Below are 15,006 nucleotides of genomic sequence, written 5' to 3'. Positions count from 1 at the left end.
AGGATCGTAGCTATTAGACTAAATAAGAGGTATATATTTTACAAGAATAGACAAAATAGCTTCCTTGACGTAATTAGTACGGACAGTGGATTGGCAAGGAAATACAAGGATGGTAAAATACGTAACGTATGGTCAGAGGTTGTTCATACTTATGTTTTACATGAATTAAAACTACTAAGACGGGACGTAATGTTAAATATTTTAAATACTCTAAGAAGAAAATGGATATGAATAATTTAATTTAAAAATTTGACCTTAATTGCGATAACTTATTTATGCATAATTTTGAAGACGAAGAGGCATATGGTGAGCGCTTCCAGGCTACTATAGAAGCGTAATGTGTCTCCGAATTAAAGAAAATTTATCCTCCTATAGGAAGAAAGTATAGAAATTACTGTTGGTGTGAAAAGCTAAAAATGCTTATAGCGGAGGTGTTTAAGAAAAGAGAGGAAACTCAAAGAGCCAAAGCAAGAGCATTATAGTTCGCGGATCTATTGATCCAGGAATTTAAAATTAGAAGGTATGGTCTAGCGAGAAAATGTCGCAAAAATAAAGAAAAAGGGTGAAAGGGGTTTTGTGTCACATTGAACAGGGGGAGGCCTTATCGGGCTATTATGTCCAAGATAATCCGAAAAATCCAAACAGACGGCCTCCACGTTAACAAGGTCTAAAAAATTATCTATAAACTCTTTCAAACCAGGCTAACTGAACGAATAAGAAGAACAGATGAGGGTTATAATGACGACGACGACGAATGTGATCTAATAATTACAGAGGACGATCTATTAGAAGCGAGTAGAAAGATTAATCCGAATAAAGCGGCGGGAGTGGACGGGGTACTGTGGATAGAAGATAAATTAATAGCAGAAAGAAGAACGGAAAAACTGCAAAGAGTATTCAATGAGGTTAATAGAAGTGGAAAGATACCAGCGATATGGAAGACGGCTATGGTGTTTCTCATTCCGAAACCAGGAAAAGATCCTACATACCAGTATTCAGTAAAGTCTGGGGTTACACGTTTAAGACTAATCAAGAAGATCTCGACACCTTCCATATAAATCAATAGGGATTCAGGAAAAAGAAGAGTACGGTCGACACTTCGTGCCGGGTCAACGACCTCGCGGAAACCTGTGAGAGGAAAAACATGATATGCGTAATCGCAGAGATCGATATCAAAAACACGTTTAATACTCCTGTTGGAATAAGATCCTCCAAGAGGCAGAAGAAAGAAAAATGCCCCGAAGACTCCGGATACTTCTTAGTAGCTATCTGCAGGATAGGTAAATAATTACATACAATATAAATGGAATAGTAAAAAGAAATGTTTTTACTGGAGTAAATTTTTTGATCCACGTTAATTTAAGCTTTTTTTTCTTTCGTTTCACGAGTACTATGACCTAAAATTTTTAACAATATTTCCTAGCACCCTGTATATAAGCCTATGATCTAGTTCGGCCCCCCCTCACATTCTCAAGAAATTTAGTTTTTATATTTCAGTGTAGACATGTAAAGACTGGACCTGCAAGGGTAGAACAGTAGAAGAAATCTGGAATGAAATCAAAAAGAAGATAAACGAAGCAATGCCAAAGAAGAAAATGAAGATAAGGAAATGGTGCATGGGAGACAAAGCATAGTACTACAAGGAGTGAAAAGAAAGGAAAAGAGAGATGAGAAGGAAGATGACAAACTTTACGGAAGGAAAATGCAGCAGAGAAGCGCTCATAGAGGGAAAAAAAGGCATTCAAACAGTGGTGCAAACAAAGAAAGGAAAGACGCGAAGAAGAAATGGAGAAAATAAAGAAGATCAAAACAGAAAAAGAAGCGTGGAAATACATAAATAAATATAGAAAAAGAAGAGAAGGTATAGATGAGGATATAAGCGAAGAAGAGTAAAAAATCACTTTATGGAAATTTTAGAAGGGACAGAGCACAAAGAGGGCAGAAAAATGGAGGGGCATAGAACGGAAGAGAAAATAGTGGAGGAAAGAGAAGATAATGTAGAGAAGGAAGAGGTGATCTACCAGCTAAGAAACTTGAAGGAAAAGAAAGCAATGGTGGAAGACAGGTTAGAAAATGAGGTATGGAAGTATGCACCGAAGGATGTGGGGGAGGTGTTATGGGAGTTGTTAAGGAAAATATGGAATGGGGAGGGGATACCAGAAGATTGGAAAAAAGGAGTAATATGTCCGATATATAAGATGGGGGACAAGAGAGTAGAAGAGTTACAGAGGAGTAACATTAATGGATACAGCATACAGATTGCAGATCTATGCAGGGATACTGGACGAACGACTGAAAGCAGAGATTGAAAACAAACTGGAAGAGAGCTAATTCGCATTCAGAAAAGGAAGAGGAGTAACCAACGCGGTATTTGTAATAAAGCATATCTTATTACAGTGCAACGTATAAGAACACACGATCTCTTCGTACTCGAAACCTACCACACACTTTATAGCTAAAATAACAGCTTGGAACATCTAGTTGTAAAAGCCAACGACAGTCTACTAAAATCTTTTGTAGAAAGGAAATCTTCGTAACAAAATCTTTATGTACATGTTTTACGATATCCCCTGGTTAATTAATTAACGTAAAATGTTAGGTTGAAAAGCTCTTTTCGCTTTCATTGCCTAAAACATACTACTGTAGTATCGGGGCCAAAAGGCCTAAGGTATCGGCCGAACTGTAAACAAAGTACCGTTTAGCATCAATGTACCGTTGGGTCCTTTAAGTGGACAGTTTTCGTGAAAAGGCTGCATGACCTTGACCACGGGGGTTTCGGGATACCTGTTCCGAAGAACGGGAAAAGGTAGAGTGTGTAGAGCGTGTAGAGTGTGCAGAGCGTGCAGAGTGTGCAGAGCGTGTAGAGCGTGTAGAGCGTGCAGAGCCTGTAGAGTGTGCAGAGTGTGTAGAGCGTGTAGAGTGTGCGGAGTGGGCAGAGCTTGAATTGGGAAGCAGAAAGCCGCATGCGAGAATAGAACGTAGAACAGGATTGTAATCATTTCGTTGCTTGGAAATAATATATATATTAAATCAAAACATCATTACTTGTCCTTTCTCTCTAAGACCCATTTGGATACTACATAAATTTTGGGGGCCCCTCCGGGATCTAGAGCGCTAAGTGACAAGTGAAAGTGATATTTCGGAACAATGAGTGACTACAATGCAGGAGAAGCAGGTTTGACTGACGAGCAGGTGGCTCAGATGCAAGTACCAGAGTTAAAAGACGAGCTGAGAAGACGACGGCTGAGATTAGCGGGTAGAAAACGCGAGCTGGTAGCGCGATTGCTGGCTGCGGTACGTTTAGAGCGGGAACACCGTGCACGAGAAGAAGACGACGACGACGACGATGATTTAGAAGACGACGATGACGATGAGATGGGCGTGATTGGGGACCGTTTAGACGGCAACGATCCAGGGAATCACGATCTCAATAGTCAAGTTCGGGTGACTCCAGTGGGAAGGCGTCGAAGGCAAGATGAGCGTAAGTGAACAGTGTTAACGTTTGAAGACGTGGAAGGCTCGTTAAAAAAATTCAGCGGAGATGACCTCCTGAATGTAACTCAGTGGATAAGAGATTTCGAGGAAATGGCGGAAGTGTGTGGCTGGTCGGACATCCACATGGTGGTTTTCGCGAGGAAGCTTCTCACAGGCTCTGCTCAAGCTTTCGTACGCCCGGAACGATGCATGAAGTCCTGGGCGAAGTTTAAAATGGCGCTGGTAGACGAATTCGAAGACGTAGTGAGTGACCGGCAGGTACATCAGGAGTTAGCGCGTAGAACGAAAAGAGCAGACGAGAGTCTGCTTCAATATATGTATAGTATGCGTGAGCTTGCGGGACAAGGAAGAATCGATACACAGTCGGTGATCGACTATATAATCCAAGGTATTCCCGATGGAGTCTCAAATAAAGCTATACTATACGGGGCCAGGAATATGCAGCAGTTGAAGGAACGCTTCAAGCAGTATGAAGCTATGAAAAGAGACATGAAGGCGAAAACAAAATTTGGGGAACGCAAGGACGATAAAGCAGAACGACCAGCAATGCGGAATCAGTCGAGACAAACGAGCAGTGATCCCAAAAGGTGCTTCAATTGCGGCGGTGACGATCACTTAAGTGTTACGTGTCCGAAGAAAGAGAAAGGTGTGAGGTGCTTTAGCTGCAACGAATTTGGACATGTAGCGGCGAAGTGTACTGCACGACCAAAGGAGTCTTACATCATCTCGAGACCCGAGAAGACGGAGCACGTGAAAGAAGTGTCGATAGATGACTATAAGATTACATCGTTAGTGGATACAGGCAGTGATCTCACATTTATGCGATCAGACGTGTATATAGGTTCACCACCTCTAGGCGATTGTAGATATAAGGTTAAAGGGTTTGGTTCCGCTGACAATGAGACCTGGGGTGAATTCACGAAGGTAATGACGGCCGACGGACACGAATTTTCGGTTACTGCGCATGTTGTCTCAAATAAAGTATTAGGAAAACACAGTCTGTTTTTAGGCACTGATTTTTTAGATCAGATAGAGTTGCAGGTTAAACAAGGCGAGGTGACCTTTCTACGACTTGACGAACAGACTGATGATTTCAAAGACGCGCCGGATATATCGAGGGTGCCTGGACATAGGAGATTGATGGAGTGGAGAATTTTTTAGGTCCGGATTCTTGTTTGGTTATCTCCTTGGGTCCCAATTTTGGATACTTATTGTTGTGTAGTGTTTTATAGGCTGAGCATCCTTTGTGGTTCGCAGGATGCTCTCCTTGACAGTGGAGGCACTTCGCGGGGGTTTCTGGGGATTGACGATGAAAATCTCCCTCTGTACCCAGGTATTGCACCCTCTGCCGCGCCCCCGCTGGCCGATCCTCTCGGGGTGGGAGTTCCGCACCCTCACCCTCTCCGCTGCCTCCTTCCGAAGCATAACTTGCTCACAGAAGGAGGTCACGGCCCTCCTCTCTCTCTCGCTCACCAACAGTGCCTCGAGGTTCGCCGGAGGCGAGAGGTCCCATCCGATTTCCACGATGAGGTCGCGGCGCGGCCGCGCTCACGTCGGACAGTACTTCAACGTGTGCTGCACCGAATCCACACTCGCATCGCAGTGGTGGCAACGCGTGGTCGCCTCTTTTCTGATTCGGTGTAGGTATTCACCAAAGCACCCGTGCCAGGTGAGCACCTGCGTCAGCATGTAAGTCAGGGGGGGGCTCGACCCCGTCCAACCAAACGTCCCAGTTTGGAAGGACAGCCTCGAGGACCATTAGCCCTGGCGCGCCCGCTTTCATGTCGAGGCTGGCGCCTCATCTGTCGAGCAGGACCCGTCGATCCCGACGCTCAACGTCAGCGCCCACCGACCGACCCCGTCCGACAGAACCCGAGTGTGGTGGTAAATCTCGCGACACCTCAGGGCCTGTCTCTTTCTTTACAAAAGATGGTTTTACTATTGAGTTCATCAGATGATTGAGGTTGTAAATTTCTTTATTATTTGGTTTTTGTTTTATATCAATAAAGAATAAGGATAGCGGGTTTTTCGTGATTCTAATGTTGCTAATGTTGCTAATGTTAGTTACTTCGTGGCCATGTTTTAAAAGTTCGAACTTCAGCTCGTCTAGATTGGCTGAGTGGTGGATATTGCGTAGCACCACACGAAAGGGTCTTTCTTGCTTGAATTGGTATGTGTGGAAGTTTGCATTCAAGGTTTTTAGCAAATTAGATAGTTCTCTATAGGCGTCTGGGTTGATCGGCAGAATTTTCACATGGTTATTATTAATTTTTAGTTTGTAGTCCTCTCTGCTGATATCTTTTTCGATAGACTTTGTCATTGTTTGAATGTCAATGACATCGTCAATGAAGATTGGCGGGGGAGGGGGAATTCTTTGGGTATGTAGACTATTTACCGTTTCGGTTGTGTCCGTGGAGTCTTCTGTTGTCTCCAGTATTGAGAACCTGTTGTAAGTGGTCATTTGGCTAGCTGGTGAATTAGTTTGACTCTAGCTCACATTCGTCTTGAATGCTTCCAGCTTGCGTTTTTTCGTGTGCGGGTCGTTTGCAAAGAGGGACGTATTGCCCCTTTGTCACGGGGAAGGAAGAGCGGCGCTGTTATAACTTAGCTCCGGAGAGCCCGTTTGAGATGTTTGGGCCATCATCGAGCTAGTTAATTCAATTTGAAATAACTTGTTGAGAGGCTGTGATTCGGGTCAGAGATTAGCAGCGTTGGATTTTCCACTAGCACGTTTGAGAATACTTGACTAGGTTTGTTAGATTCGCTTTCGATAGATGGGCGTCACGTGTTGTTTTGTGAACTTCACAGGGCATTGGACTAGGCGTCAATGTGGCCGCTGACGATCTTTCTCGCGGACCGTGCACTGTTTCGGCGCGGCGACTCGTTCAGCGGGAGTACCGCGCCGGAGAAGCCGTACGTAGCGAAAGGACTTTGTTAATGATTTTCCGGAAATGCTCGCGTTTATAACACGCTCGACTATTGAGGGCACGATGAATATAGAAAATGAAATGCATTATTGCAATTATTGGAAAGAAGTTGTCATAAATACTGATGTCCCGTTTCTAAAATAGCTTCTTGTATTCGAATGTATAAAATAGCCTACGAAAATCCTCGCGTATTTGTTTTTTTGGATGAAATGTAACAGTATAGTGGAATTGTAGAGGATTGATAAATAGGCAACGAGAACGTCCTGTTGCAACCCGTCAAGTATATTTGAAATAAACTAAATAAATTATAAATAAATATAGACAATGACCAAAGTCGCCCGTACAAACATATTCGCAAAGGTAGTGTATAATCGCTCGCAGATAACTCGTAGATATTAATCAATAATTCGTATAACTCATATAACTGATTCGCTCGCGATCGCGTCCGTTTATTTATACTGGTCGAGGGAAAGTCGGAAAATTCGAATTTGTTTTTGTTCAACGGTTGCATATAGCGGCGACATTGTTTTGCACGGAGTTTATTTATTCTTACATTACGTATATCCTAACGATCTTGATACTCCGAGGCAAAGCAACAACATGATTTTAATTTTCCTCTGACTAATGTGCCGCTACAAATGAAACAACGATAAGATTTTAGTATTTTAAATATGAATTCTGTCAAGAGTTGCAATACAGTTTTAGAATATCATAGATTTGACTTTTTCAGTGTACAATTTTGTATGCACAGTAAAGTTAGTAAAGTTGAATTCTAGTGCATTAAATGAAGATTCTATGAGAAATGATAGTATAATTTTCGTCTATCACAAAAATAATGTTGTATGAATCTGCATTGGACTGTACATAAAAATTGATTCAGCGATTTCGCATGAAGAGATTGAGTAAATTTTTTATGTATTTAAGAATGTAAAACATATATAAAATATATTCAAAGCGTACGTAATGTAGATCAAGTTTCGCATATTTCTGCATATTTTTGTATGCGTCTAGATATTTTTGCATATTTTTTTATATTTAAATATAAATTAATATTTCAAAACATAAGTAAAGCTAATAATAAGTGGGTTATCCCGTGCCCATATGTTTCATAACAAAATTACTCTGATTCTTAGATACTTGTTGACACGTTTTCAAACTCTTCTGCTAGTCATATCTTTTTGGCTTTTATACATCTTTTTACACTTGTATTAGTTACCATATATACTGCTGCGAATAATTATGAACTCAACCCTATTTTCAGATTTTTCATGATACTAAAACAAAAATTGAAAGAATCGCTTGTATAATTTCATAATATAATATAAAATAAAAGTGAAGATAGAACAAACAAAAATTTTCTTCTTTCGAACTCTGGAAAAAATTAAATTTTCTGTTAAAATTGTGTTTTTGGCTGTGAAAGAATATAAATTCAATGTTAATTTTGTTATCCTTTCATTTATATTTAATGGATTTTCCCTTATTTTTTATTACTTCTATCGATCTATGATGTACACTATTCACTAATTTATTTAAAAAACAGGAGAGATATTATCCAGAGACGTTATTGCTTTTTTTATAATTTAATATATATTAATTTATAAGTTAATATATGTATTAAAGAGTATGTATATGTACTCAAATGAAGAGATTCGTGAGATTTATCAGCAAAATACATTCCGATCATGGTATTAAGTACAAGAAATATTCGTAACATTCATGCTGTTTCTACAAGCTAACAGTCATCTGGAAAATTGGAACCACTAGCTGTCCTTACATACAATAAAGTGTGGTATAGATTATTCGGATCAAATATTTTCTTATGCCACTACAATTAGAAAAGAACTCAAACGGTACCGGAAATTTGGCATTCAGCTTCTTTTGGAAATTACAGTCGTAGACGCTTTAATAGTTTACAAGATTACAACAAAGAAGGATACAAATATCAGAGAATTTAGGGAATTATTAGAGCTGACTGATAATGTAATGAAATCTTCTGTTTAACGTAGATATCGTAATATTGTCATCCGAAAAAGTGCTTCTGGACTGTTGAAATTATCTGATAGAGGAACGCGTGGATAAATTTATAATAGAAATATATATTGAAGTAAGTATAGGTATGGTATATACTGATCCAGATCCTCACTCTAGCAGTGTTGCTGTATAATAGAATGTATAGAGAGCAGGTTGATACATTGACAGCAAAAGACATTACCAAAAAATTAACCTTGGCGTGTAACTCCAGCTGAAAGTTACAAGAAACAGCAATAAAAGTCTACTTATAGCTCTTTTGTTTTTAGACCTTGTGACCCAAAAACAACATTCATATTCAAGGACACAATAATATGGACCACTCCTTTTCGTTAACCGTTTTGCTTCACTAAGTTCTATTTTCATCGTAACAGCGGTGTCCAGATCACGAGTATACAAAAGAAAAAGATGTAGAGTTTTTCTAGAAGTAAATACTTCAACATGGACAAAGCATTATATTATAAATAATTTTTTTAATAAACCATGTTTCTATATTACTTTTATAACAGTTTAATAGTCTTATTATTGTTGAGAATTGTGGATCTTAGTCGCCGAAAGAACACTCACATTACACGTAAAAATGATATTAAAATAGTTTCATGTTGAAAATAACAACGTGAGTTCTCGCTCGCCATCTATATGTTGACGGCTAGTTACAAAAGGAGTAACTAGAAGTTATTACTAGACACGGTCGATAGACCTGATCGATAGTTTTAAGACTTTTCTTGTTTACTTTTTCATTCGTTCGTGTTCCTTCCAAGTGTGTGCAATAAAGGTTTTTCTGCTCCGAGAAGTGTGGATTTATTATCCAGATAATGTAATAATAACTAACGCGATGCTATCACTAAAATATAAAATAACAACAGGATATGGGCCCAGGTTCGATAATTAGTTATTATTTTTATTGAAAATATTATAAATAATAAGAATATTAGGGAGCGCAGAAGATAATCTAAAAAACAAAAAAAGGCACGTGGTCGATGAGTCAGTGTTGAATATCGTAAGGGCGCTTTATCAAATATAAAATAATTGCTTGCGTTATAATACAGTTATTAGAAATACATAAAAATGTCGAGCGGAGTGAGTTCAAGTATTGAAAAACTAAACAGAGAAAATTACGACACGTGGAAAATGCAAATGAAGGCAATACTCGTTAAAGATGACTTATGGGAATATGCGGATGGTACAATAAACCCCAAGCAGCGGATGAAGCCTCTCTATGGAATAAAATGGATGGTAAAGTTCAAACCGATATCATTCTTGTCATGAGCTCGAGTGAGCTATGTTATGTGAAGCATTGCAAAACTTTACATGAAATATGGAATAAATTAAAGGAGGTTTACGAATCCAAACACCCGCAAGAAAGGCTACGCTCCTGAAGCAATTATTATTCACGAAAATGTCCGGTAATGAAAATATGTCCGATCATTTAAACAATTTTTTCACCCACGTGGATAAACTAAAGGAAATGGATATTGGAATCGCTGATGATCTGCTGTCAATCCTATTATTATACAGCGTCCCGAATACGTATGAAAACTTTAGATATGCGATCGAATCGCGGGACTAATTGCCTACCCCGGATGCACTTAAGAAAAAATTATTAGAAGAAGCTAATTCTCGTCGCAATTCGAGCGCTGCGAGCGATCACCAAAAAGCTCTACAAGTGAAAGATTCAAAGAAATACAAAAGGTATGACAAAAATAGAAATTCCTTAAATAAGAATGGACTTACTAAAGCTAATAAGGCAAAACACATTGAATGTTTTTATTGTCACAAACGTGGACATAAGGCAAATCAATGTTTGAAGAAGAAAAACAATGACAATAAAGCTCAATTAGCACACTGAACTACCCTGAAATACCCAACACTGAACAATGGCTACATACTTCCAATATTCAGGATGAAGATAATCAGAAATTTCAAAGGGTAAGATTAGCGAATGACAAATTAGCATAAATCAAACGTAAAGGTACTGCAATACTATTTGGTTACAAAAAAAAAAAAAAAAAAAAAAAACTTGAGAAATTCCGATTGGAAAACACATTGTACGTACCAGAATTAAAGGCAAATTTGATCTCGGTATCAAAAGTTACAGCGAAAGGAAAAAGAATCGTGTTCACAAATAAGATGGCCACAATACTTGAAGAGAAGGATGAGATCATTACCACTGCAAGTCGCAAAAGGGATTTGTATATTATAGATACAAAATCTGAACATGTTGGTATGGTGTGTGAAAACAAAAATACACTTATGGACTGGCACTATCGATATAGACACCTAGAGGAATTTGATCTTTGAAAATTAATAAATAAAAATATGGTAAACGGTCTATCTGACATAAGACGGAGTAAAATGAATACTTGCGAAATACGTCTGAAAGGCAAACAGGCAGCAATCCCAATACCAAAGAGGTCCGAATCAAGAAAATTGGAAATATTGGAACTGATACATTCTGACGTATGCGGCCCTATAAAACAAGCATCTGTAAGCGGAGCCAGGTATTTTGCCACCTTTATAGATGACACGTCAAGGTTAGTACATGTGTATATCCTTAAGACAAAGGATGAGGTTAAGAGCGCATTCTTGAAATTTAAAACCTTAGTTGAAAGATAAACAGGAAAAAAGATAAAAGTCCTCAGGACTGACAATGGTTTAGAATATCTAGGAAAGGAGTTCACAAATGAACTGGAAAATTGTGATATTCGCAGGGAATTTACAACTCCCCATACACCTCAGCAAAATGGAGTGGCTGAGCGAATGAACAGGACACTCGTGGAGATGGCACGATGTATGTTGATCCAGTCAAAGTTACCTATTCATTTTTGGGCGGAAGCTGTTAATACAGCATCATATATGTAGTATCGGGGCCAATAGGCCTAAGGTATCGGCCGAACCGTAAACAAAGTTGCAAGAGCCGGGGCATAGTCAGGTACATCAATGTACCGTTGGGTCTTTTTAAGTGGACAGTTTTCGTGGAAAGGATCTGCGTGACCCTGACCGCGGGCGTTTCGGGATACCTGTTCCGAAGGACGGAAAAAGGCAAAGAGACGTTAGAGAGAGTGTGAGTTGAGATGCCGGAGAGGACGGATGCAAAAGGTGTGCAGAGTGTGAGTTGAGAAGCGAGAGCGAGCGCGTGTAGAAGCCGAAGAGTATGAATTGGGAAGTCGAAAGCCGCCCATGAGAATAAGACATACAATAGTATTGTAATCATTTCGTTGCTTCGAATATCATTTATTAAATTAAAACATCATTACTTGTCCTTTCCTCTAAGACCCATTCAGATACTACATAAATTTTGGGGGCTCGGTCCGGGATCTAGAGCGCTAAGTGACGAGTGAAAATGATATTTCGGAACAATGAGTGACTACAATGCAGGAGAAGCAGGTTTGACTGACGAGCAGGTGGCTCAGATGCAAATACCTGAGTTAAAAGACGAGCTGAGAAGACGACGGCTGAGATTAGCGGGTAGAAAGCGCGAGCTGGTAGCGCGATTGCTGGCTGCGGTACGTTTAGAGCGGGAGCACGGTGCACGAGAAGAAGACGACGACAACGACGGTGATTTAGAAGACGACGACGACGATGAGATGGGCGTGATTGGGGACCGTTTAGACGGCAACGGTCCAGGGAATCACGATCTCAATAGTCAAGATGGCGGAGTTCGGGTGACTCCAGTGGGAAGACGACGAAGGCAAGACGGGCGTAAGTGCACGGTGTTAACGTTTAAAGACGTGGAAGACTCGTTAAAAAAATTCAGCGGAGATGACCTGCCGAATGTAACTCAGTGGATAGGAGATTTCGAGGAAATGGCGGAAGTGTGTGGCTGGTCGGACATCCACATGGTGGTTTTCGCGAGGAAGCTTCTCACAGGCTTTGCTCAAGCTTTCGTACGCCAGGAACGATGCACGAAGTCCTGGGCGCAGTTTAAAAAGGCGCTGGTAGATGAATTCGAAGACGTAGTGAGTGACCGGCAGGTACATCAGGAGTTAGCGCGTAGAACGAAAAGAGCAGACGAGAGTCTGCTTCAATATATGTATAGTATGCGTGAGATTGCGGGACAAGGAAGAGTCGATACACAGTCGGTAATCGACTATATTATCCAAGGTATTCCTGATGGAGTCACAAATAAAGCTATACTATACGGGGCCAGGAATATGCAGCGGTTGAAGGAACGCTTCAAGCAGTATGAAGCGATGAAAAGTGACATGAAGGCGAAAACAAAATTTGGGGAACGCAAGGACGATAAAGCAGAACGACCAGCAATGCGGAATCAGTCGAGACAAACGAGCAGTGATCCCAAAAGGTGCTTCAATTGCGGCGGTGACGATCATATAAGTGTTCAGTGTCCGGAGAAAGAGAAAGGTGTGAGGTGCTTTAGCTGCAACGAATTTGGACATGTAGCGGCGAAGTGTACTGCACGACCAAAGGAGTCTTACATCATCTCGAGACCCGAGAAGACGGAGCACGTGAAAGAAGTGTCGATAGATGACTATAAGATTACATCGTTAGTGGATACAGGCAGTGATCTCACATTTATGCGATCAGACGTGTATATAAGTTCACCACCTCTAGGCGATTGTAGATATAAGGTTAAAGGGTTTGGTTCCGCTGACAATGAGACCTGGGGTGAATTCACGAAGGTAATGACGGCCGACGGACACGAATTTTCGGTTACTGCGCATGTTGTCTCAAATAAAGTATTAGGAAAACACAGTCTGTTGTTAGGCACTGATTTTTTAGATCAGATAGAGTTGCAGGTTAAACAAGGCGAGGTGACCTTTCTACGACTTGACGAACAGACTGATGATTTCAAAGACGCGCCGGATATATCGAGGGTCAATATAGAGCAGACTGACAGAATAGATTCATCGCACGTGCAGGAACCGCATTGTCGTGAAGTGATTCGCGATATCGTTGGGGGGTGTAAACCGGAGAAAAAGGAGGATGTCGGGATAACCGCGAAAATCGTGTTGAAAAGCGACAAACCCGTGGTACGAAGACCGCGGCGGCTGGCGCCATCTGAGAAAAAGGAAGTGGACGATTTGATGGAGGCGTGGACAGACGAGGGAATTAAAAAACCACCGGACTCGGAGTATGCAAGTCCCATAGTTGTAGTTAGAAAGAAAGATGGCTCCATCAGGGTCTGTGTCGATTTCCGCGAGCTTAATGAGCTCATCGAGTGTCCTCATTTCCCGTTGCCTTTGGTTGAGGACGTGTTAGATGCATTGCAGGGCGCTCAATTCTTCACGACGATAGATCTAAAGAATGGGTTTTTCTACATGAGTTTAGACAAAGACGTCAAAAGGAAGATCGCTGCGACGCAAGAAGAAAACAGGAGGAATTTCAACAAAAGGCGGAGGAGTGCGAAGCAGCACCTAAGGGGAAATTTGGTAGCCATTAAGAGAACCCAGTTTGGCCCAGGTTTAAAACTCGGAGGAAAATTTTTAGGTCCGTACGGAGTATCACGAACAATGCGGAATGACCGATACATGGTGGAGAAAGTAGGGGGGCATGAGGGGCCTGCGCACATATCGACGACCGCAGACTTCATGAAGCCTTGGGTCCTCAACGCCGAAGATGACGCATCCGACGATAGCGAAACTGAAGACCACATCTGAGGGCAGATGTTATTGCAGGATGGCCGAATGTAGTATCGGGGCCAAAAGGCCTAAGGTATCGGCCGAACTGTAAACAAAGTACCGTTTAGCATCAATGTACCGTTGGGTCCTTTAAGTGGACAGTTTTCGTGAAAAGGCTGCATGACCTTGACCACGGGGGTTTCGGGATACCTGTTCCGAAGAACGGGAAAAGGTAGAGTGTGTAGAGCGTGTAGAGTGTGCAGAGTGTGTAGAGCGTGTAGAGTGTGCGGAGTGGGCAGAGCTTGAATTGGAAAGCAGAAAGCCGCATGCGAGAATAGAACGTAGAACAGGATTGTAATCATTTCGTTGCTTCGAAATAATATATATATTAAATCAAAACATCATTACTTGTCCTTTCTCTCTAAGACCCATTTGGATATTACACTACTACTACCTTTGAAAAAGAGTTTCAACAGTTTACAAAGTCTTGTAGGATTTTAACTGCTTGAAACACTAAAAAGTTGGTGGTTGAATGATTTGTTCAAGATTTCCATAAAGTGATTTGTGAAGAAAAATTTAGGATTTCTGTTGCCAATGATCTTATGATCAGATGGACTATTATTACCAGATGGGTTTCGGATATATTTCTATTTCTTTTCTACATCCTTCAAGCCTTCAGTAATAGCCTTTGTTTGTTCACGCCCTAATTCATTACTAGCAGAATGCCCTCGCTATCTTTAGTTCCGCACATTATTCTGAAATGCTTAGGTATTTCATCATATTAATTTTAAATCGCCAGGTATTGCCTGTTCGAACTATTTGCTGATTTATTTAGTTTATTACGCCGCATAATTATTTCAGCCTTGAAAACTGAAGATATTATTACATTCTGACAATTTCAGATATCACGTATATAACATCATACAATCATATTAATCGCGTTCCTCTGCTCACTGTGCTCACTCCATTGTACTGCG

General features: G+C 40.7%; 2 protein-coding genes across 3 annotated transcripts in view; both read left to right on the top strand.

Annotated features, from left to right (window-relative positions):
* Positions 1-15,006, top strand: part of LOC126925655 (uncharacterized) — a 142,526-nt gene that overhangs the window by 36,797 nt on the left and 90,723 nt on the right. The gene's annotated exons all lie outside the window — the stretch shown is intronic.
* On the top strand, positions 2,651-13,851 carry LOC126925918 (uncharacterized). The gene is made up of 4 exons (XM_050741930.1): positions 2,651-3,192; positions 11,855-13,371; positions 13,429-13,665; positions 13,740-13,851. The coding sequence occupies exons 1-4, from the start codon at positions 3,148-3,150 to the stop codon at positions 13,849-13,851; spliced, it is 1,911 nt and encodes a 636-aa protein (XP_050597887.1). The 5' UTR covers positions 2,651-3,147.

This window comes from Bombus affinis, chromosome 16, assembly GCF_024516045.1.
Source record: "Bombus affinis isolate iyBomAffi1 chromosome 16, iyBomAffi1.2, whole genome shotgun sequence".
NCBI classification, from domain to species: Eukaryota; Metazoa; Arthropoda; class Insecta; order Hymenoptera; family Apidae; genus Bombus; species Bombus affinis.
The sequence above is the reverse complement of the archived record's forward strand: the minus strand, read 5'-3'. Positions and strand labels throughout refer to the sequence as shown.